Source organism: Pseudorca crassidens, chromosome 11, assembly GCF_039906515.1.
Source record: "Pseudorca crassidens isolate mPseCra1 chromosome 11, mPseCra1.hap1, whole genome shotgun sequence".
Lineage (NCBI taxonomy): Eukaryota > Metazoa > Chordata > Mammalia > Artiodactyla > Delphinidae > Pseudorca > Pseudorca crassidens.
In genome coordinates this window covers 3,032,691-3,056,808 of record NC_090306.1, presented here as the reverse complement: position 1 = coordinate 3,056,808, position 24,118 = coordinate 3,032,691, and the positions used below count along the sequence as shown (strand labels likewise).

Here is a 24,118-nt window from a genome sequence, read left to right as displayed (position 1 = left end):
GGGGACCACAGCAGAGCACGACAATCTCTCTGAGTTCAGGTCACAGACACTGGAGCTTGGGGAGGCTCAGGTGGCCGGAATTTACAGGGCAGAGTTAGAGAAGAAGGAGTCACGCGAAGAAAGAGCTCCAGGAATCCGCAGAGAGCCCCCTTGAGTCTGTTGCTAAACACTGAACTGTACACATCCAGGGTAAAACTCTACAAGACTCAGCAAATAATGACGGGGTTTAAGCTGAACAATTCTCAGGGCTCACACAGGCTGGAAGAGATTAGAGCTCTGACCAGCCAGACTGAAGAGACCTTGATGGTGTTCAATCAGATGACAGAGTGATCGCACCATAGCAGTAGGGATAGATTAGCCCTAGAATAATGATTACTCTAGACTGGCCCTTCAAAAAAGCCTGAAAAGTAGTCTTGAAAGGACCAAGTGGATCCACAGGTAACTTAACTACTTGCAAAAACAAAGCGCAACACTCTTTAAAGGAAAACAACAAAATCCAGCAGTCGACAAAGTCACATTCACAATGTCCAGCATAGCATAAAACAATTACTAGATATGTGAAGAAGCAGGAAAGTGAGACCCAAACTAGGAGAAAAACATAATGAGGTGAGAAATGTAAGATATAAACAAGAACTAAGTGGCACTTCTAGGGGTAAAACTCTCCTCACAAAGCTCAGAGGGAAAGAAAGACTGGGGAAAAAAAAATAGAGACTCAGTGACTTGTGGAATAATATCAATCGGTTTGGATAGTTTCTGTTGCTATATCTTTAAGTTTATTGATTTTTAAAATTCTGTAGTGTTTATCTGCTTTAATCCCATCCAGTAAAACTTTCATTTTAGATACTGTATTTTCACCACTAAATGCTATCTATAAGAAAAAAGACTTTAAATTTAAAGACACAGATAAATTTAAAGGATGGGAAAAATGTAACGTGCTGTATTAGTTTTCTGGGGCTGCCATAACAAATGATCACAAATGTTGTGGTTTAAGCCATTCAAATGTATTATCTTACAGCTCTGTAAGTTAGAAATCCAACATGGGTCTCACTGGGCTAAAATCAAGGCATTGGCAGGGCTGCACTCCTTTCTGAAAGCTCTAGGGGAAAATCAGTTACTCTGCCTTTTCTAGAGATGACCCACATTCCTTTGCTTATGGCCTCTTCCTCCATCTTCAAAGCAAATAAAGTAGGTCTAGTTCTTCTCACATCACACTACCCTGACCATTCTTTTGTTGTCATGTCTCCATGTGCCTACAGCCAGGAAAGGTTCTCTGCCTTTAAGGAATCAGGTGGTTAGATTTGGCACACCTGGATAATCCATGACAATCTTCCCACCTCAGGGTCTTAATTTCAATGGCATCTGCAAAGTCCCTTTTGCCATGTCAGGTAATATATTCATAGGTTCCCAGGGGTAGGATATGAACATTTTGGGGAGCTATTAGTCTGCCTATCACACATGCAAACATTAACAATGAGAAAGCTGGAGTGGCTACCAGACACTTGCACATGAAACGTTCATCAAAACAGGCTGTAGACTGGACCATATAAAAGGCCCAGAAGTTTCAATAAATGTAAAAAAGATTGAACTCACACAGAGTATGCTCTCTGACCACAAAGGAATTAAATTAGAAATCGGGAATAGAAAGATTTGGAAGTAACAAGGGAAATTACAAAATATTTTGCACTGAGTGAAAATGAAAACAAAATTTGTGGGATGCAGCAAAAACAGTGCTGGGTGGGAACTTTAGAGCTTTGAGTGCTTAAAAAAGAAGAAAGGTCCAAAGTCAATAATCAAACCTTCTGGGGCTTCCCTGGTGGCACAGTGGTTAAGAATCCGCCCACCAATGCAGGGGACACGGGTTCGAGCCCTGGTCCAGGAAGATCCCACGTGCCGCGGAGCAACTAAGCCCGTGCGCCACAACTACTGAGCCCGCATGCCACAACTACTGAAGCCCACGCGCCTAGATCCCGTGCTCCCCAACGAGAAACCACTGCAGTGAGAAGCCCATGCACCACAACGAAGAGTAGCTCCCTCTAGCGGCAACTAGAGAAAGCCTGTGTGCAGCCATGAAGACCCAACACAGCCAAAAATAAATAAATATATAAAATTTAAAAAAGATTTTTAAAACAGGCTAATAGGAAAATATTATAAACAACTTCATGCCAATAAGTTTGACTCTTCAGATGAAATGGACACATTCTTAAAAGACACTTATATCTACTTCCTATTGCTGCTGTTTACCACAAAGATGATGACTTTTATTTTTGGCCGCGCCACACGCCTTGCAGGATCTTAGTTCCCCAGGGACTGAACCCAGGCCCACAGCAGTGAAAGTGCCAAATGCTAACCACTAGACCACCAGGGAATTCCCCCATTTAAAACAACACAAATTCACCGTCCACCTTAGAGTTCCGGAAGCCAGAAATCCAAAATGCATCTCACCTCGCTAAAGCCAAGGTATTGGCAGGACTGCGTTCCTTCTGGAGGCTCTGGAGGAGAATGTGTTTCCCTCCCTTTCCCAGCTTCTGCATTCCTTGCCCTCTGGCTTCCAGACAGCAATTGCCTCACTGTGACCTCTGCTTCTGTTGTCACATCTCCTCTCTGACACTCTTGCTTCCCTCTTACAAAGACCCTTGTGATTACACTGGACCCATCAGATCATCCAGAATAATCTTCCCAATTCAAGATCCTTCACTTTACCGCATACTTAAGGTTGCTTTTGCCATATAAGTTAACATAGTCACAGGTTTTGGCGACTAAGACAAAGGCATCCTGGGAGGTCATTCTGCCTACCAGAGATACAAATGGCCAAAATGGATACACAAAGAGAGAGAATGTTGAATAGCCCCATATCTACTAAAGATCTTCCCACAAAGAAGCCTCCAGGCTGGGATGGCTTCAGTGGTGAATTATGTCAAACATTTAAGGAAGAAATGGAATTTGACTCATAATACCAAACACAAAAATTAACCTGAAACGGATCATGGATCATAGGCCTAAACATAAAAGCATAAACAATAAAACTTCTAGAAGAACACACAGAGTATGTTTTTGGCCTTGGGACAGGCAAAGAATTTTTGATAGGACACAAAAAGCATGAACTATAAAAGAAAGTAAAAAATTTTTCCTTCATCAAAATAAAAACCTCATCAAAAGACAATGTTAAGAAAAAAAAAGGTAAGCCACAGACTGGAGAAAATATTTGCAGTGCATACATCTGGCCAAGACTACTTTGCATAATAAATAAAGAACTCTTACAACTCAAAAATAAGGCAAACAATTCACTAGAAACAGTGGGTGAGGAAGATAATGGCCAAATGGCCAAAAGCACATGAGAAGATACTCGACAGCATCACTCAATAGGGAAATACTTACTAAAGCCATATTAATATACTCCTGATTGATAAAGTAAAAAAAAAAAGGCTAAAAATACCAAGCATTAGCAAGGATGCAAAACATCTGAACCTCTCACATACTGCTGGTCAGAATAAAAAATTGTACAATCACTTTGGAAAACAATCTGACAGTTTCTTATTAAGTTAAATATATATATATATATATATATATTTAGTATATGACTTGGCAACTCCAATTCTAGATTTTTCCTTCTGATAAGACACATGTAACATAAAACATGAAACATATGAAAACATATGTCTACACAAAGACTTGTCCTTTAATGATCATAGCAGCTTTTTTCAAGATAACCAAAACCTGGAAACAACTAAAATGTCCATTAATAGGTGAGTAGAAAAATTATGGTTTACCCATACCATAGAAGACTACTCAGAAATAAAAAGGAACAAACTATTGATACCTATAAGAGAATAGATGAACCTCAAAAATATTATGCTGTGGGAAAAAAAAGAAGACACACAAGAGTATATACTCTATGATTGCCATTTACATGAAATTCTAGAACAGGCAAAACTAATCTGTCTTGACAGGAAGCAGATCAGTGGTTGACTGGGGATGAGGATGACGGCAACGGACTGCAAAGGGGCATGAGGTAGTAACCTCATTTTTTGCAGTGATGGAAATTTTGATTAGAAGGTGTATATATTTGTCAAAATTCATTGAACCGTGCACTCAAAGTGGGTATGTATTATTACATGTGAGTTGTAACCCAATAAAGTTTTTTTCAAATGAAACAAAAAAAGTTAAAAATATGAAAACACTTGGGCCCCATTCCAAGCGATTCCAACACAGCAGGACTAATACGGGGCCCAGAAATCTGCGTTTTAAACCAGCTCCATAGAGAATTATGCTGCAGGCTGTTTTGCTTATAGAAACGGTATTGGTTTCTATGAACACCCAACTCGTATTTAGACAACAAATCAACTAGGCAAGCAAAGAAAATTCAGAAGAAAAGTGTTTGAGTTTTTGTGGGCCCTCATCCCACCGCTCAACCTCCATTCCTCAGCTGGAATACTGGTCACTACCCAAGCATCCGCCTGGAAGCTGGCTCAGCTGTGGCTAAGCTCCCTTCACGCATTCTTTACAAAAGGAAGTCTGCGAGGAAAATGGATGGGAGGAAAGCACAGTAAAAACGCAAGTGCAGAGAAACCAATATATTTATTTGCAGAGCACAGATCCTTTCCTATAATGTCATTCAAGTCTGGCACCAGACGGGCTTGGCTGGCCCAGCTCACGGGACACGTGGTACCAACAGATATGCCTACTCTGGGGGGGAACAGCAGGTCCATAGGGAGGCTGGTGGCCCACCTCGGTGCAAGATACAACAGTACAACAGATATGCTAAGGGTACTCATAGCCCAGAGGAAAGGGTCATTTTTTTGCCAGATTGGATTGAACGGAGGTGCTCTATTTCCATTCCTTAGTCTTTTCCTGCTGCCTGACATATCTCCCCTGTCTTCCTCTGTTCTACTTGTTGAAACACTTCGCATCCCTCAAGGCCCAGCTTGAATAACACCTCCGCCTTATCAGATCACCATAGTCAAACACAACTTCCCACTCCCCCCAACTCCTGCGGCACTTGGCTTGAAGAGCCCTTACAGAAATTTTGATTGGTATTTTAGATATTCATGTGCGTACTGTATCTACTAGGCTGTAATCTTGATTATAGAAACTATAACTTATGGTCCATGCTAGGGCTAAACTACATAGTTCCTAGTACGTTACTTGGCACTTAGTGTGTGTTTTATGTACGTGTATTGTAGAAAGTAATGAATGATTCAGTCCATGCGGATTCCTATCTCTGAGCTTTTGCTTATGCTCTTCCCCCTTTCTAGAAAATCCTTCCCACTTCAAGTGTTATTCCCTCCAAGGAGCCTTCCCAAATCCCCAAGCTGTTGGGCTCCTATAGCGCTCTGGGCAATCTCTATCTTATCACTTACAACAACCACCTTCTATTGAAATTAAATATTTATTACCTGTTTCTCCTACTTAATCAGAAGCGTCAAGAAGCCAAAGAGTCCGTCCTAGTCATCCTTATCTTACCACCACCTAGCACAGTGTTCGGTGTAGTATGCATTTCATAAATATTTTTCAAACAGAATGCTCTCTTAAGAAGTTTCTGGAAGCATTAGCCCTGTGACACAGAGGGCCCGGTTTATTTAGTCTGTGTTCCCATTAGAGTGGCCCAAACTGTCCTGAGGTCTCATTCCCAGACAAAATCCAGCGGAAACAGCCTTCCCACCCGAACTTTCTCCTTGGCTGGAGGGGTAGGACCGGATGTTCTCTGGGGTCCCTTACTGTCCTCTGATCCCCCCGATCCAGGGAAGCCCCCAGCAGAACAGACCGCCGAGCGTGTGGCCTCTCCTCACAAGGTCTTTAAGGTGGACCCTCGTCCTCTGGGATGACTGGACATAGGAAAAAGAACCCGTGACCTTTCAGACCACTTCTCTCTCCTTTCACCACCTTTCCTTTCTGCGCTTCCTCGTTCTCCCAGCCGCTCTCCTCCTCCTCTTTCCGCATCTGCTTCTGCTCTCCTACCGGTCCCACCGCACTCTCCCGGTGCCGCTGCTTCCGCCTGGCCGGCTTTCCCTTTCTCGCCAGTTGCCGCTCATCCATCCCGGGTCCCTTCGTTTATCCTGCTCCTCCGCCAGCCCTGCAGGAAGCCGAGACTCCTCACGAAGCTTAGAGGTGGGAGGTGGAGGGGAGGGGTGGGCCTTGGCGCCGCGGTCCCGCCCCTCGTGCGTGTGTGAATGTCTGTGTGGCGGTGACGCGGCGCCGGCGGAGAGCGAGGCGAGCGGATCGCCGGGGCTGCTCGGCTCCTGCGCGCCCTCGCGCTCCCCGCCGCCCGCCCAGGCGCAGGCAGGGCGCAGGCGGCGGCGGGCGGCATGGAGAGCTTGCTGGAGAACCCGGTGCGCGCCGTGCTCTACCTCAAGGAGCTCACGGCCATCGTGCAGAACCAGCAGAGCCTCATCCACACGCAGCGCCAGCGCATCGACGAGCTGGAGCGGCGGCTGGACGAGCTAAGCGCCGAGAACCGCAGCCTGTGGGAGCACCAGCAGCTGCTGCAAGCCGTGCCTCCGCCCGGGCTCGTCCCCCCGTCACCAGCCCCGCTGCCGGCCACCCCGGCCACCGCCGCCTCCGGGGCCCAGGAACAGCTCCGGGACCACGGACAGCTCCCGCCCACCGCGCCCGAGAAGCCCCCGCTTCAGCACCACGGACAGCTCCTGGCGCAGCCCCAGCCGGGCCCCAGCGGCAGGGCTCACGCATCCCAGCCGCCCCACCACCACCCGGCGGGGCCAGGGGCCGTCGCCGACAAGGAGAAGGAGCGTCCCCCGAGCTGTTGCGCCGCTGCTGGAACCCTCCTTCAGCACAAATCCCCCGCCGCCCTCGGCAAGGGCGTCCTGAGCAGGAGACCCGAGTGAGTGGGGAAGGCGGCACGGGGACCAACGTGCCGGGAGGAAGGGAAGCAAACGGGCGTGAGGAGGGGACAAGGGGGAAGTGGGGTGCACCCGAGACTGAAGGACTAGGGCCTTCAGTGTGCTTGCGGGGAGAAGTGTGTCAAGGAGGCTTGGGGGAAAGGAGGGAATGAGATCAGTGTCTGAGAGGGCTTGGGAGGTGTTGGAGCAAACGGGAGTATCCCAACCATCACTGGGGGCAAAGGAGGAAAGAAATGAGGGTTATTGGAAACTGGCAGATTTTAAAGGGGACAAGACTGGGGGGCAGATTAAACTGAAGGAAAGAGAACAGTTGAAGAATCTTTTCAAGTTAGGAAAAATCTGGATGGGAGTTTGGGTAGTAAAATTATTCGAATGGAGAGTGAGCTATGAAAAAGACAGAGGCTTGGCAAAGAGACGTGTTGAGAGCTTTGAAAAGGGCAGGGTCCAGGAACAGCAGACCTGGGGTCTGAGGGGATTCAGAAGGCAGAGCACAAGGCTGAGAGGCAGGATGATGTGAGAAGGCGGGGGGCTGGAGACAGAGGAAGAGGAAGGGTGGGAGAAAGCGTTTCCCAGAGGAACGAGGTGGCTGTTTAAGTGATGCAGTGGGAGTCCAAGCCAGCAGTGGCTCATTTGGACACGCTTACTCTGCTCTGACCTGAGTGGGCACCTTTCTTCTGAATGCCCACAGACCCAGAGGGGTGCAAGGTAACAACCCACCAGGCCCATAGAGGGTCCCTTTATAGTGTCCGGATTCAGTCTGGTTACAGCATTTTCCTCTGACTCAAGGAGGATTTCTGTGCTGGGTGTTAGCAATCGTGGAAAGGGGATAATGATGAGAGAGACAGTTGGCTTGCGGAGATGGTATTTGGGTGGAATTCCTGTTTAAATCTCTGTTGTGGCTGGTGACTGCAAACCTTGCTTCCCCTTGGTTATTTGGTGATGACTGGAATCCCATGTTAGGTCCAGAGAGAAATATGCTCATTAGCCCCTGATGAGAAACTCTAGGACTTCAAGCTCTTTCTTTATGCCCAATGTCCATGAACTAGAGATATGGGGAGAAGAGATGAAAGAGGATTGGAATATTCTCTCCTCTGTATTGGGAAGGCTGTGACCAAGTCAGCTTCCTTTCTCTCATTAGACAGGTGATAGAAGAACACCTCACGGGAAATCAGAACCTAGTCAGCGCCTGCCCCTGACGATGGGGATGCTAAGGGAGTTGGGGGAGGGGGTGGGAAGGGTGGAGAGCCAAGAATCATCTTCAGCAGCCTTGGCGTGCTTTAGTCTAAGGCTACTTGTGAAGACTTGATGTAGACTCATTTTCTCCTCGCATCTACTGCAGAGTTAGACAAGTTGGGTCAGGACACAGGGTAGATTTGACCAGAACTTCGGGTCCTTAGGCAGAAGATCCAGGATGATCTCGTAGCATTTGATGCAAGTCCCAAGAAGATGTGGTTTTCCTTCCTACCTTCCTCAATGGCCCATTTGCCCTTCCTTCAGTTTAATGGTTTTCTTTCCTTATCTGGCAGAAAAAGCAGAAAGTCAGTTTTCCCTCAGTGCCCATGGCTCAGTAAGAGGCAAAAGGCAAAAAAAAAAAAAAAAAAAAGGAAAAAAATCCAAGATATTATGTGGCTTTTTCCCCAAATACGGGCAGCTATTCCATTCCATTTCCCGGGGGTAGCCACGGCTTCGTGGGAATTGTGCTTCTTCACCTGATTCCGCTCCTCACGCCCTTTGGTGTCTCCCTCCTCCTCCACCACGTCCCCACATTCTTTGCATCCCTTCAGGGGACTGTGTGGGCAAGACCGGTTGAGGAAAGATCATTTTTCTTGGATAAGGACTTTGCTGTGGCCCCCAAGGTGGCTTAAAGAGCCCAAACTCTCCTGCTCAGGTGCTCTTGCTGGGAATCCAGGGATTTTAGGAATCACCTGGATTCCTACCCATCCTCACATGTCAAAACTGGAGAGAAACCGTCATGTCCTCATCTTTCCTTCTCCCTTGTCCTGCTTTTGCTTCCCAAGGGAGCAGAACAAAAATAAGTAGTTAAGATGGTGGAAGAGAGTGGAAGTTTTGGAAATCTTTCACACGGGAAGTTGTGCCAGGCACCAAGAGGTTAAACCCAGCAGTAACTCCTTCCTTTCTCCAGATCCTTCAGCTTTTCCCCCCTGCTCCCCAAGCCCGGACACCCAGAGACTTAGGGAGCTCAGACACGCATGCCTCCTCACTCTTCCTGCAGCTCCCTCCCCACTCGCATGGGAAATCATGAACATCAAGACGGATTGAATGCCCTTTGGACCACCCATTTCTTCCCACTGTTTTGCTTAACTTCAGTCCAAGTTTCCCCCCCCAGAATCTCAGGAAGGAATCATCTTTGCTGACTAGGTGTTTAGCCCCACCCTGCTCTCCACCCACGACCCCAATTTTGCACGTCTTGTCCTCCTCTGCCCAGCCTCTCAGTGGTGTAGGGCTAGATGCAGGCGGCCGGCAGGGGCACCTCTCCATGGATCGGGTGACATGGGGAGAGGGAGAGCTGAGCCAGCAGCCCTCTCCCTGGGGCCTCTCCTGGGGATCTCCCTGATGAATCAGTTCTCTACTGGGCATGCTGACGTAGGAGGAAGAGCCAGCGGAGGGGGTCCTTGGGTCATAATTTTGCTGAAATCCGTTCTCATTTCTTACTTCCCCTTCTCTGGACTCATCAGGTTGAGAATGCAGCTCTGGTGAGGTTGCCGAGGGGTGGGTGAGGGTTACCAGGGGCCAGGCAGCGTGAGATGCCTCACCGCACGGCTTATCTCTTAGCCCCAGAACTCATCTTCCTCCCCAAATCCAGGAGAGGCAGGAGCCCTGGGGACCCTGGGGCTGGGAAATAATAGATTGTTTAGCTGTCATCAGATCTGCATTAACAGGCAACCTGGCCTCTCTCCCTCCTTCAGCTGAGGGAGCTACTGAAGGTGATGGCCTTGGACGTCGGGCCAAGGAAGCAACAACACGGGTGTGGGTGAGCTCAAAGGCATGACGGAAGAACAACACCCGAGGGGTTAAAATTCTTTCTCTGCTGCTTCCTGGCTCTCGCTAAACTCCAGCCCCCACTGCCTTTGCCTCTTAATGAGAGCAGCAATCTAGCTTCCTCCTCTTTATTTCTTCAATCAAGGCTCACAGCATCTACAGAATTGATTATCCCTTTCCTGGCTGGAGCCAGAGCCTCAGCTTGACCTGGCAAAATTCCCCTCCGCGTCGTGGAAGCACACGACCTGACCTGAAGCTCCTGGCTTCAGTGTGGCCACAACTTCTCTGTCTGAGCACATGTTGGTCCACCCACCCGGCCGTGCATGTAGAGCCAGTGGATCCCAGTGTCTGCCCAAGTCCCCAAGCCCACAGGCAGAGGATTACCAGAGGGTGGCAAAGATTCTTGCCTTATAATTCAAATTCAGCACCTACCCTGGGCTCCCTACCTCCAAGGCACCATGAAGTCCGAATAGCTCCCGTGTTCTCCTCTTCCTCCCTTGTCTTTCTTTACAGCCTTCCTCTTCCTCCCTACTTTCCCCCTTCTCCTTTTTCTTCCTTTGCTCTTACCCTCCTTCCCTCCCCTCAAATATGTTCCCTCTCCTGTATTTTCTTCCTTCCATCCTTTGCTTCCATTTAAGCTGCGTAGGGAAGTCTCCTCCTCTCTGCTCCCATCCTAAGCATAAACTGAATCTTGAGTCATCTTTTGAGCACCACGGTCTCATGCTACCTGGAGGCCGGGGCACGGCTGGAAGACCACTGGACGTGCTTTTTAGCCTGTTGTCTGAGATGCTGATTGGAGCCGGCATCTCTGCTCCTACTGAGTCAGGGTTGTCTGCCTGGAGGTGGCAGACAGCCAAGACTGGCCCCTCCTGGGAGCTATTAAGAGAGCATGACGGTCTGTCTGTCAGTCGACTCTACTGTATCAAGCGTCTGGTCCGTTCAAAATCCTGCACTCTGTGCTGCAAAAAGACAGGAAAGATGCCGACAGTCCTTGCTCAACACACTCGAGACACAGATCTAGAAACATCTAAGGAAGTGGAAGCAGACTGCAGGTGCCCAGAGCCATCCTTTATCAGGACAGAATGGGGTTAAGAGGGTGAGCATACAAAGCATGTTCAGAGCCCAGAGAGAAGGTTTCCTTGGTTGGCGTCAAGGGCTTATGTCAAGAATAGCGAGAACCAAGGAGAGCTGGAAGGGGGACGGAGCCGGGAGGAGCCGATCCACAGAGATGTCTGTGCTACGCATGCTCACCATCCCACCCTCTGACCTACAGCCCCTCCCCCCATCATCCCTCCCCTGACCAGGCTAAACCCATCAACGTGGGACAGAGATCTGGTGCCGGGGTCCTTTCTGCCTTGCGGCCAAAAGCCCTTCTTGCTGAGGAAGCAACGTTACTGCCTGGCTCCCCGGCCTGCCTGTCCTCCTTCTCTTTCCTGTCTCAGCGAGGAGGGAACTTCGGGCTGCTCACCTGGAAAAGGGGGCCGAATGAAGGCTCACTGAGAGGAGGGCGTGGGTGTCTTCTGCTCACTCAGCAGCTGGTACGGAGCAGGCACTGGTGACGATCTGCTGTCCCCTGCCTCTCCGAGGGCCTGGACCAGCGTTCTTCCCTCCCTCTCATCCAAAAAGAAACCAGTCACCCCAGCCTCAGGAAAACCTGACGGCCTCCCTGCTGCTCAGCAGCCCGTGTGCCTTACTCCCCAGCCACCTCCTTCCTATCGGAGCCCTTCCTGGGCCCACACAGGCAGCACCAGAGGCCTTTGCAGAGGCATTTGGCGCGTCTTCCTCTTGGCCTGAAAGCCAGTGGGAGGAGCAGCAGTTGGTCCTGCTGATTCAGCAAATATCTATGCGGCCTGAGTTTCAAAGATCACTTATGAAAAACGGCAGATGGGGGTCAGGTCTGGTGGGGGGAGAGTGAATGAAAGGGAGGGTGACATGAAAAAGTGGGGAGAGCCAGGACAAGCAGCTGGACCCTGGTCTGGAAAGAGGCCTGGATCTTGGATTGAAATCCCACGTAAGGGGTTTCTTAGTAAGAGGTCCTGGGGATGCTTTCATTGCATCTGGCAGATCCCCAAATGCAAGGCCATCTGGCAGGATCTCCGAGGCTTGGGCCACTGCAGCGCCTTCCTCCTCTGCTTCTAAAGCACAAAGCGCGGGTTCCCACACGGGCTGCTAAGGGTTTTGTTTTCACGCAGGAATGGAGTGGTCCTCTCCATTTCAGGCAATGAGGGCATTAAGCAGCAGAAAGGGGCAGGAGTAGAGCGAGGGAGAACTTAGGCTGTTCAGGCCAAGAGGAACTTAAGGAAACCACAGAATCACAGAATTTTCAAGATCTAGGTGGTTCAGAACATGGGCTTTGGAGGTAGGCATACCTGGGTATGAATCCTGCTCTACCACCTACCAGCTGGGACACCTTACATTCATGGTGTACCTTCTTTGAGCTGTGGTTTTTTCATTTATGATATGAAGAACAATATCTACTTTAAAGGGATGTTTTAAACTTTTTTTTTTTTTTTTTTTTTACTGTTTCAGGCACAAAGTAAGTGCTCAATATATTGTAACATTTCTATGGATAAAGAAACCAGGGCCCAAGGCTCATCCAGAGTTAGACCATAGCTATCGAGGAGAACACAGGTTCAGCATTCCTTCAGGAATTCTTCCAGGCCACCTATCTAGAGTGACCTTTCCTCAACCACTCCCCTACCTCTGGACAGCGTGCACCCAAGCTATTCCAGATATGTGAACGGGCGCTTGCCTTCAAATGCAGCTAGGCAGGATCACCACCCCTTAGTGATCTATAACGAGGTCTCACAACTGTAGAGCTGGGAAATGCTTCCTTAAGCCCAACCTAAATTTCTTCGGTTGCATTTTCAGATTGTTTGCACTTCTCTTAAGGACACTGAAGGGATCTGAGTTACCACCCAACACCCCGTGGGGATGAGAATGACCTCATCCATTTTCTAAATGGGGAAACTACAGTCTCATCTAGTACGCAGACGTGACAAGGACAAAAGTGGAGAGTGGGGGACTGGAGTCTGAACCAGGAGATTGCCTCCCATTTGCTGGAATGAGAGCTAAATCCATGGCTCCAAATTCTTCCATCCCGGGAATGGAAAGGACAAGGTAGAGCCGCACTTTGCAGGACTCCGAGGTCAGAAAGTGAGACAGAACAGCAGGGAGGGGCCGGGAAAAGGGGAGGCCTGACCCGACGTGGGGTTCTGGTGGAGGCTGGGGGGGAGGGTGGCTGGAGGAGGACTCTGATTTTCCTGGTCAAGCCCAGAGGGTAAAGGAGTTTCTTCTCGTAAGGGCTCTGTTAGATGAAATACCTTCTAGAAAACACAAAACAAACGGAAAAGAAAGGGTGGCAAGGTGGTCGTGGCTGTGTGTGTGTGTGTGTGTGTGTGTGTGTGTGTGTGTGTGTGTGTGTGTGCGCGCGCGCGCGTGCTGAGACACGGCGTGGGGCAAAGGCTGTCGTGCTGTTGCTGTTTGGAATATCCCATCTGGAGGGTTATGTAACTCTGTGATGTTAATGCCTGGGCTGTGCTGAGCGCTCCCTTTCCTTGCCAGCTGGGGCCCGGGCTCTGTGGACAGGGGGCCTGCAGGCCTGTCCAAGTCCAGAGATGTGCCCCCCTGCCCCACACCCTCACGCTGTACGGTGGCAGGTCATTTCCTCCGGGCCACAGCTGCGGGGGCTGGAGGGCCTTAGGAGCTGGACCAGGGTCCCCCAGCCCCTCTGGGGAGTCAGGGGAATGTCAGAGCTGGAAAGGTCCTGTTAGGTCATTTGGACCGAACTTCTCATTTGGCAAACGAGAAAACTATGGCCCAAGACAGAAGTGACTAGTGCTTCCAAACTGGTTAGTGGCCGAACTAGGTATAGAACTCAGCTTCTCTAAACTCTTCATCCAGTACTCTCGTCAATATAGTGGGGGAACAAGAGGACCAGTCAAGACTGCTCCGTGGGTGTGCGTGGCCAAACTTACCGCGAGTTATGGGGGCTTCAGGCATTCCACGGGGGTCTCGCTGCCTTCCAGAATATCTCGCCTATGCCAGCAATTCTACACGTAGAGATTCCTTTGGGTACTTCAAGGTTATCCCCCTTGTTAAAATGCAAATTCTCCTAGGACAGGAGAAAAACCAACACATTTATTAGATTTATTAGACATTATTAGACTATTAGACTGTTGCACTTCAGCATGAGAGAGTTCATCTGAGCAGTTTCTGAAGGGCGGGTTTGATAAGGGAGGAGGATGCCTGGCGGCCAGGGCAGCAGGCTTATAAGGCATTGAAGGGCTCATGGGGGACGCTGTTGACAGTCTAAACGGTCTTCACCTCCACTGTATTTTGCAGAGAATTAGCACTGCCTTGCCTGGGCCTGGTAAGCAAAGGGCAGGGACCCAGGGCACTCACTCCCACACTGGCTTGTCTTGAAAAAGTAATTATCTGGGCTGGAGAAGGAATACTTCCCCAAGGAGCTTCATGTGTAAAAGTCATAACGCAGGAATTTAAGGAGCATCCTGGTGCTTGGTAAGCACTTTTGATCCTTTCTAGGCTCTTAAAATAATTTTTTTTTTTTTTTTTTTGTGGTACGCGGGCCTCTCACTGTTGTGGCCTCTCCCGCTGAGGAACACAGGCTCCGGACGCGCAGGCTCAGCGGCCATGGCTCACGGGCCCAGCCGCTCCGCGGCATGTGGGATCTTCCTGGACCGGGGCACGAACCCGTGTCCCCTGCATCGGCAGGCGGACTCTCAACCACTGCGCCACCAGGGAAGCCCTTAAAATAATTTTTTGGGTGGCAACATTTCACACAGCTCTATTGGGGTTTGTCATGGTGGGGATGAACAGCATGGGGGATGGAGGCCAACTCAACACCCAGTAGGTGTGTGATGAGTAATGCTGGAAGGAATAAACTCTCAGTGCGTAGGGCACAGGCAGGCCCATCCACGCTTGAGTGGAAGGAGCGGGTATGGAGTCAGGGCCGAAGAAGGTCTCAGCTGGAGGGAGTCCCACCAGGGGGTGGGCTGTGCTCTGGCCCACGAGCACAGTTTCTGCAGCTGAGCACCTGGGAAATGCTGGATCAGAGGCTTAGCTCTTAAGGCCATCTGGGGAGTGAGGGGGACCTGGGTGCCCATTGCAGCTAACAGATCCCACCTCAATTCTACCGGTGAGCATGGAGAGCCCTCCTCCCGCTCTGCCCCCAGCCTCTGCCCAGTCCAGTCTTTACCCTGGGGAGCTGCATTAAGAATGAAGCATGAGGGACCTCCCTGGCGGTCCAGTGGTTAAGACTCCGCACTTCCACTGCAGGAGGGGCAGGTTAGATCCCTGGCTGGGGAGCGAAGATCCCGCCACGGCCAAACAAAAGAATGAAGCATGAGAAAGCCCTTGGAGTGTTTCACCTCAGACACCCACACACACGGCCTGTCAGCAGGTTGAACCAGAAATGGAAAATGGACCTATGAGGATGGGAGGGAGAGGAAGCCGGAATCACGGCCATGTCTCCAGGTAGAAAGAGACAAAGGAGAGCTGGATTCTGGGGTCCCACTCTGGCCTGGGAGAAGCAACAGGAAGCAGCAGCAGGCTCCAGGCCTCTCCTCTTTCTCTGCCAGGCAGTGGCGTCAGCTCTGGTCAGGGAGACGTTAGGACCCTGCCGGGAGGCGACTAGATGTGAGTCCAGCGTGGCTGCGTTTGTGGGACTGAGGGGGTGCGTCTGAGTGTGGGTGAGCGTTTTCCTGACTTGGGCTGGGGGACAGGGGTGAGGATCCCACCACACAGCACAGGCCTCCTCCCTGTCTCCCCACCCCCGGGGCTCATCTCCCTGTCAGGACTCTGGGTTCCTTCTCCTTTTCTCTGCGTGCTTGTTTCTCTCTTCTGGCCAGCCAGTTCCTCCCGTCTGTAAAGTGGGGCGAGTCTACAGTGCCCCCATGCCCCGTTTTCTACCCCTCACTCTGCCTCGAGCGTGAAGGAGACCTGGCCTCTGGAGACTGTGAGCTCCTGGGAAAAAGGCTGCCCGGACGGTGGGCGGCGTAGGGGCGAGACATCTGGGGGTCTGGTGACGCATTTTGTTTGGAAGGTCAGGTACCAGCAGCAGCAAGATGCATGCCTAGCTGCAGCGTGATCTTCCCTGCACCCGACTTGGCCTAGCTGTGGCCAGGGACTGGCGCCCATGACCTCTCTGGGCTGGACAAGTCAGGTCAAACCAGCTGTCCCCCTGCCTCCAGTCAGGAATGCACTCCCCATCCCAGCAGAGAGGCAAGGGAATTCCACCATTTCTTCTGTGATAAATGATTCCAAACGACCACAATTTTCATTCAACACATCAATCCAACACAATGATTATTTAAAACAGCAACAGCAACAGAACTCTGCAGAGCAGTTGGGAATCTCTTGCCTATGTCTAGTTTCAGCGTTTCCAGTGCACAGTCTGGTCTTTACAGACGGAGATGCCCTGGTGCTTCCAAACCGGCTGGTTGGGCATCTTGGACATTCCTGGAGCTACTCAACTCATAAGAGCCCGTGGGTGAGGGCCAAAGGGAATTCCAGAGGCAGGTGAAGGCACCGTGCTGCACAGCACTGGATCGGGGTGGGGAGGGAGCCCAGAAGCTAGACTGAGGCCAGAAGCCAGGACTCCCGAGCTCCGATTGCTGTGCCCACCCTCACAGACCCCAAGTGTGAGCTTGCAGCAAACCGCTCCCCCGTCCCTGGACCTCGGTGTCCCCTCTGCCCAAAGGGGACAATCAGTCTTTGCCCGCCTTTGGGCCCCTCTCTGTCCTCAGTTCACTGAGTCTGTGGCAAAGCAGGGCTGTTCAGAGGCTGCTGCAGCAGAAAGCACTTACCTTAGATGGGCAAAGTGACTTCCAAATGGTAAGAGCCTTAGGAAGGGAGCTCAGAATCCACTCTCCATTTCGAGAAAACAAAGGAGACAGACCCTGGGGCCGGGTGTAGGGCGGCCAGGCCCCGCAGGTCGGGGAGGGCGGGGTGAATTCTGCGGGGGCTTCCCGCTCCAGCCCCCCAGGAATTTCCACGGGGCCCCCTCTGGACATTGGCGCATCAACAGCTGGAGGGGAGCGCAAAGGATGCAGCCCCCTCCTCCCCCCGACTCGCCGGGAGCCTGGGGAAGCCCTTCCGCGGGCGGCGCATCCCATGGGCTCCGCGGGGGCGGACCCAACGAGCCGGGCTCGCGGCTGCGTGGGCGGCCTGGCGAGCGGCGGGCGGGCGGGCGGCGCGGGATCTACCCGCCCACGCGCCCCTCGGCGCTTCCCAGCGGGGGCGGCAGAGTGAGACCCACCCCCGCGCCCGGAAGCCGCGCGCCCGGCGCCCATCCCGGCGTGGCGGCTGCTGAGTCACGCGCCCGGGAAGCGCGGCCGCTGCCCCCCCATCCCCCACTGCGCGCCCGGGCCCCGTGGGAGTGGGGAGGGGCGCGTCTCGCGGGTCCGCTGCTCCCCTCCCCCCCACCCCTGCGGCCCTCCCCCCTAGCCTGGCGAGCCGCCCGCCCACGTAGTCTGGGAGCATCCCAGCCGCATGCCTCCCGGGGGAGGAGCTTCCGGGCTGCGACCCCCGCCCCACACCCGACAGGCCGGGCCGCTGCCCGAGGGTGCGGGCGCTGCGGGCGGGACGTGCGCTCCTGTCCCGGCCTCCGTGGATGGCTGGGGGGAGGGCCATCGCCTTGCTGGGGGAAGCCGCGGGGGCGGCTGAGAGGTTCGGGATCAGGGTGGTGTCACGGAGGTCCAGTTCTTCCGAGCGTCCACCTCCCTAGCCTTCCTTGTACCCGAGTCACCTTGGCCAGAGAATCCCAGCTCCGTCTTAGCCCACCATATCTATATTTGTATTTTGTACAAGTACAAATCTTCGAGTTCTGGCCCAGCCTGTGATAACCATAGTAGCTCAGAAGGTGACCTGGGGTTTGAACCCTGATTCGGTCGTGTACTAACTGTGATCCTCAGCAGTGACAGCCTTGGCTTCCTTGTCTGTAAACTGGCGGTAGGATTAGTGATAACCTCCCAGGACTGCTGTGAAAATTCAGAGTTGATGCCAATACAGCACTGAGCAACCCAGGCGCAGTGGGAACTCGAAGGACAGCAGTTATTTGGGGACCCCTCTGGCAGGAACTGGGCCAGAAAGTGATTTTTGAAGGTGGAGGCTTCCCGAGGGCTCCAAACAGGGCTCCTCCTTCCCTCCCTGACAGCCTCTCAAATATTTGAAGACAGTCATTCCCCCTCCCTGGCCTCCTGGACCGCTCCCTCCAGCCGCCTCCTTTTCTTTCTCCTTTTCTTTCCGGTGAGCACACTGACGCCTACACTTTCTGCTCCACGTGGGTCTGGGGGTGTCTCTGCCCACCTGGTCACTGGCTTCTAGCTCCCAGAACACAGCACCTGGAGACAGCCCTGTGGCCCGGGAGGTGTGGCCCAGCCAGCGTGGGGGCAAGGAGAGTCCCTCCCTCCCCTCCCCTCCCCTCCCCTCCCCTCCCCTCCCCTCCCCTCCCCTCCCCTCCCCCTCCCCTCCCCTCCCCTCCCCTCCCCTCCCCTCCCCTCCCCTCCCCTCCCCCTCCCCTCCCCTCCCCCTCCCCTCCCCTCCCCTCCCCTCCCCCTCCCCTCCCCCCCTCCCCCTCCCCTCCCCTCCCCCCCTCCCCTCCCCTCCCCTCCCCCTCCCCTCCCCCCTCCCCTCCCCTCCCCTCCCCCTCCCCTCCCCTCCCCCCTCCCCTCCCCCCTCCCCTCCCCTCCCCTCCCCCTCCCCCTCCCCTCCCCTCCCCTCCCCCGCCCCTCCCCCCAGCGTTGCAGGTTCTGGACCCTGCCTGGCTCTGGATGGCACCTAGGAACCGACTGGCTTTCTCGACCCCGGGCCACACAGATGGGACCTGGCAAACGAGGTCAATGAAAGTCCCTGGGCTCTTTCTGCTGTCTTCCGCTTCTGGCCACCTGTACTTCTGCAAGTGGCTTTCATTTTAACACCCAAAGAGCTGAACTTTTCACATGGCTCCGTTGGTTTTCATTTTGTTAATCCGGTTGTGTTCTTTTTAAAAGTTAATTTACTCTTTTCAAACAGGTAATACTTCGACATAGTCCAAATTTTGAAAGATGCAAGTGTTTTCAGTGAAAAGTGTCTCCCTGCCCTTGTTTCCCATCCACTCACCCACAACCCTACCCCCATCCGCTGTCCCCAGCAACTACTGTTAGAAATTTCTTGGGCATCCTTCCAGGGGTAGTCCATGTATATTCAAGCAAATATACATATATATATACTTGTTTAGATATGTGTATGTTTCTTTTTACACAAATGGTAGTATACTATATGCCACTCTGCATCTTGTGTTCCCCCCCCAATAATAATCTATCCTGGTGATCCTTCCATATTCAGTATAAAAAGAGCTGTCTCATTCCTTCCAATAGCTGTAAAGCATTCCATTGCGTGGCTGTCCTTCCTTCTCTTCTGCTGAGCGCGTAGAAGGCAAGCTCTGGGTAGCCTGCCTCTGTGTAATCATTTGGGGTGGGCGTTTCCGAGGGTGGGGTGGGTGGTGGATGGGTAGGCAGACATTACCCAGGGGCTCCATTTGAACTTGGCCCTCCAGCTCCATTGGCGCGGGCCTGCTGCTGGAGCCTCCTACAGACATTGGTAAATTGTGGTAGAAATAAGATTAAGGGAGCGGGCTTCCCTACCTGAAAACGCTTCACCACTCTTCCAACTTGGAAGAGTTGTCTGCGGTCCTCAGGGCTGGGGGAGCTCCCAGGATATTATAATCTGGTTCAAAATGAGCTGAAAGTGAGTCCTACAGCCCCACCTCCTTCAGGAAGTCTTCCTTAACTGATCTAATAAACAGAGTTTCTCATCGCCTCTCCCCCTACTTCCCACCCCGGGCTGAGCACACTCCAGTTCTTGCTAATGATGAAGTTAATTCTTCATTCCTGTGGCTTAAAAGTGCTTGTTTTCTTCTCTCCATAAGTATATGCTTACGGCATCTGTATTCTTTCTTTCACTTAACAAATATTTATCGATTATCTGCTGTGTGCAGTTACTGTGCCAGGTACCAGGGTACAGCAGTGAGCAAAAATCCCCACATCCCTTCAGGAAGCTTATAGACAAAAAATAAACTAGATTAAGAATGAAAACAGAGTACGTCTGATGGGATAAGTGCTCTGAGGAGAAATAAAACAGAGCAAGGGGGCCTAGGAATAAAGGGATTTGCAATTTCAGACAGGGTGCCCTGGGCAGGCCTCCTGGAGAGCTAAGAGAGCACCTGAGAGATGCCCTGGAGGAGGGGTTCTGTGCCAGCTGGGGGAGGACCTTTCCTGGCGAGGCGGGCGCAGCACAGAGGTGAGTGAGGGAGCCTGTCTAGTTGTTCAGGTAAGACAGGGGCAGAGCGAGCGCAGGGAGAGTGGTCTGAGGTGAGTCAGAGACTTTGGTGGGGTGGAGGGAGGCTGGGAGCGTGCAGGGCTGCAGCAGATCCTGTAAGAGGTTCTCACCTGGTATTTCCAAATCCACCGGGCAGTGTTTGGAAGCGCGTGGGGACGTTTTAGCTGTCGCAGTGGCTGGCAGGGTTAAGGGGGGCGAAGCATTGCTCTGCTGGCATTTAGTGGGCAAAGGCCACAGCGAACGCCCTCTAGTGCTCAGGACCATTCCCACAAGGAAGAGTCTTCCTGCCCCAATGCCCGCGTTTCTTGTTGAGAAGCACTGATAGGGCCTTGGAACCTATGGTGAAGAGTTTGGCTTCCACATTAAGAAAAACTGGAAGCCAGTGGACGGTTTTAAGCAGAGAATGCTTCAAAGGGACCTCGGCTGCTGGGTTGAGAATAGACTTGAGGAAGAAGAAAGCCAGCCGGCAGCAGGGAGATAAGGTAGGAAGTGGTTGCGGAGTCCAGGTACGAGACGGAAGTAGCTTGCACGAGAGGCCGTGGTAGCAAGTGGGGATAAGCAGTGAAACCAGCAGGACTTCCTGCGGGGTTAATGTGGGTATGAGAGGAACAGGAGTAGAGGATGAGTCCAAGAGTTTGCACTGAAGTTACTGGAAGGATGAGACGGGGACATCTGAGGGGGGTAGCGTTTTAGCCACGCTAAGTTGGGGATGCCTGTTGTGAGATGCGCACTGGAGAGGGCTGGCAGGTCTTTGGATGGACTGGAGATAAAAATTTGGGAGGGCTTTTAAACCCTCAAGGCTGGATGACACCACCAATGAGTGAGGAGAGAAGACCACAGAGGGCTGGTACGGAGCCTTGGAGCACGCCGGTGTCAAGAGGTGGGGATGGGAGCAGAGAAAGAGTGTCCAGAGGGAGCAGCAGGCAGCTGGAGAACCACGTGGTGTCCCAGCGAAGAGGGGTCTCAGTGAGGACGGTGCAGCAGTCACCTCCTGGAGAGGGTGAGCAGGGAGGAGAGTCCATCGTGCAGCACGGAGGTCATCGGTGACCCTGAAAAGCACAGCTTGGGTAGAGCAAGGGGCAGGGTGGAAGCTTGATTGGTGTGGATTTAAGAGAGAAGGGAAAAGAGATTTAGACAAATCAACCCCGGGTAAAGTGTGGACCTTGACTAGGTCCTAATTCAAGTGAAGCAACTGTAAAAAGACATGTTTAAGGCCATCGGGGAAATTTGAACACAGATATTGGAAGTATTGTTACTTCAGTTAGCTATAATAATGATACTGTGATATCTTTTCAAAGTTCTTACCTGTTTAGAGATACATTCTGGGTGAAATGGTAGTATTTCTGGGGTACACTTTAAAATACTCCAGCAAAAAGATGGGGGTAGAAGACTGGCAAAAATGTATGTTTGAAATTTCTGTAAAAGGAAGTTTAGAAGGTGACAGAATGGGAGGGGCTGCAGAAAGTGAGTATAGAAAACCCTTCGGTGAATTTTGCTAGAATGAAGAGTAAAGAAATGGGGTGGTTCCTGGAGGGGGAAGAGGGTTCAAGACAGAAGATTGTTCTTGAAGGTGGGAGCAACGGTGGCATGTTTGTCTCAGCCAACTGCGGGGACTGGCCGTCCACAGGAAAGGCCCCACACTGGACGCTGCAGGGAGACTAAGGAACACGGCCTCACTGCCTGGAGGAAAGTAATACTAATTTAATGAAAGCTAATTTTTTATCTTGCACTCACTGTGGCCTGGGCATTGTGTTATGTGCCTGACAAACTTTATCTCAATATGTCTCAATAACTTCTTTTTTTTTTTTAATTTTATTGGAGTATAGTTGCTTTACAATGTTGTGTTAGTTTCTACTGTACAGCAAAGTGAAACAGTTCTACGTATACATATATCCCCTCTTTTTTGGATTTCCTTCCCATTTAGGTCACCACAGAGCACTGAGTGGAGTTCCCTGTGCTCTCCAGTAGGTTCTCATTAGTTATCTGTTTTACACATAGTATCAATAGATATATGTCAATCCCAATCTCCCAGTTCATCCCACCCTGCCCCTTTCTCCCCTTGGTATCCATGTGTTTGTTCTCTATGTCTGTGTCTCTATTTCTGCTTTGTAAATAAGATCGTCTATACCAATTTTTCAGATTCCACATACACGCGTTAATATACGATATTTGTTTTTCTCTTTCTGACTTACTTCACTCTGTATGACACTCTGTCTCAATAACTTCTACACCTGGGGGGTGAGGCACAAGAGGGTCAGGAACTGCCGCCTCCCTCCACCTCGTTCAAGCAACCACCGTGAGGCAGCGTCCAGATTCAAACCCAGGGGTGTGATTCTGGGGTCATTGCTCTCAGCCTCTCTCCTCCTGCAGACGATTGCAGGAACGATTGCAGGAACATGCATTCAAACGGCCTCTGCCCTGGAGACTGTCATTCAGGAGGAGGTTAGGGGAAGGAGGGCAGCCAAGTCTACTCTAAAGGAAGCTCTCAGGATTCCGATGCAGCTCCCCACTCAAGAGCCATCCGAATAGATCAGCCTGAATCGGCCAGCTGGGGGCTGGGGAAATAATGAAAATGTGTCGAGCTGATGAGCTGAGTCCTATCTGTACATCCATTTAACAAGTAGCTATTGAGCACCTACTGCATGTCAGGCTCTGCTGTAGGTGCTGGGGAGTCACAGCGAACGAGTCAAAGACTCGGCCATCATGGAGCTCACATTCGAGAGAAGAAGGCAGATGGTAAACCAGAAAAGTGACTCCGGGATATATACACTCATAAGGACTCTAAGGAAGAATAAGGGGCTGACTGGGAGGAGGGAGCTTGATAGGCAAGACCTCACTTAGGCGGTGACATCTGAGCAGAGAAATAAAGTGAAGGACAGAGTCATGGGAAGACCTGAGGGAAAAACATTCTGTGCAAATGCCCTGGGGCTGGAAGAAACACATGTTCAAAGAACAGGAGGGAAAGGTGGAGAGAGAGAAAGAGAGAGAGAGAGAGGGTTGGAGGGGTCCTCCAGAGGGGTTTGTGGGGTGGAAGTTGTTTGGGTGGCGGTTTTGAGCAGGGAGCAACGTGATCCACCCCTGCAGGAAAGTCAGGGGGCTCAAGGGGCAGAAAAGGGAGAGCAGCTTGCAGAGAGAGCCCCGCAGTGCAGCCCGCAACCCGCAATCTTCACTCATTTATTCAGCCTTTCTTTCAACATCCACGTACTAATTTCTGCCATGCGCTAGGCATTTATGTACGTCTTCTAATCTCGTTTTCTCCGTACAATCCTAATGGGAAGGTATTATTATCCCCATTTCACAGATGTGATAAGTGAGGCCCAGAAAGGTGAAGGTGACCCACCGAGGTCACACAGCTACAGTGGTGTCTTCAAGATTCACACACAAGCTTTAGCCTCGTACACCCTGACGTAGCTATCCCCGCCCTAGGGGAGTCCCCTGCGTTGGGGACGTGCCTCCCAAGTCAAGGCCTGATTGGGAACTTGGCTCAGTGCTCAGGGACCCAGAGGCTGGTGGCTCCACGTGACACACCCATGCGACAGTTGTTCGTGCTGCTGAGCTTAGCCTTTGGCCCACTCACCTCTGTCTTGCCGTGAGGACTGGGCTAGAGGACAGGCAGAGTGTCACCCACGTGTAGCCATGGATGGATGATTTGCAAGTCCCCATAGGACATCGTATCCCTCCATGGCCCACGTGGTCAGGAGGGTTCAAGGAGGGTTCACATAAGGGATGAAACATTCCTGGTCTCAGTCCTCTGTGTGTGTGTGTGTGTGTGTGTGTGTGTGTCTGTGCACGTGCGTGCATGTGCGTGCGCGCATCTGCACCCGCAGGGTTGCATGTGAAAATATGTATATGTGCGTGTGTGTGTCTACACAGCGAAGAGTGAGTGCATGTGCCTCCGTCACATGTGTGTGCAGGATTGTGCGTGC

General features: G+C 51.7%; 1 protein-coding gene and 1 long non-coding RNA gene across 7 annotated transcripts in view; one reads left to right on the top strand and one right to left on the bottom strand.

Moving 5' to 3' along the window:
* The first annotated feature begins 6,152 nt into the window (after positions 1 to 6,152).
* IQSEC3 (IQ motif and Sec7 domain ArfGEF 3) overlaps positions 6,153 to 24,118 on the top strand; it is a 98,447-nt gene continuing 80,481 nt past the window's right edge. For 3 of the 6 annotated variants that reach the window (XM_067756108.1, XM_067756107.1, XM_067756106.1), the window contains exon 1: positions 6,155 to 6,835. In XM_067756108.1, coding sequence (XP_067612209.1) covers positions 6,303 to 6,835 — 533 coding nt within the window. In that variant the 5' untranslated portion in view covers positions 6,155 to 6,302. Of the gene's footprint in view, positions 6,836 to 24,118 lie in introns of all 6 variants that reach the window. The other 3 variants (XM_067756104.1, XM_067756103.1, XM_067756105.1) reach the window with 3 other exon arrangements.
* On the bottom strand, positions 6,619 to 17,165 carry LOC137233456 (uncharacterized). Its single transcript, XR_010947420.1, has 3 exons — positions 16,682 to 17,165; positions 13,832 to 13,968; positions 6,619 to 8,373 (listed from the first exon to the last, which is right to left on the bottom strand). It is a non-coding gene; the product is annotated as an uncharacterized lncRNA (long non-coding RNA).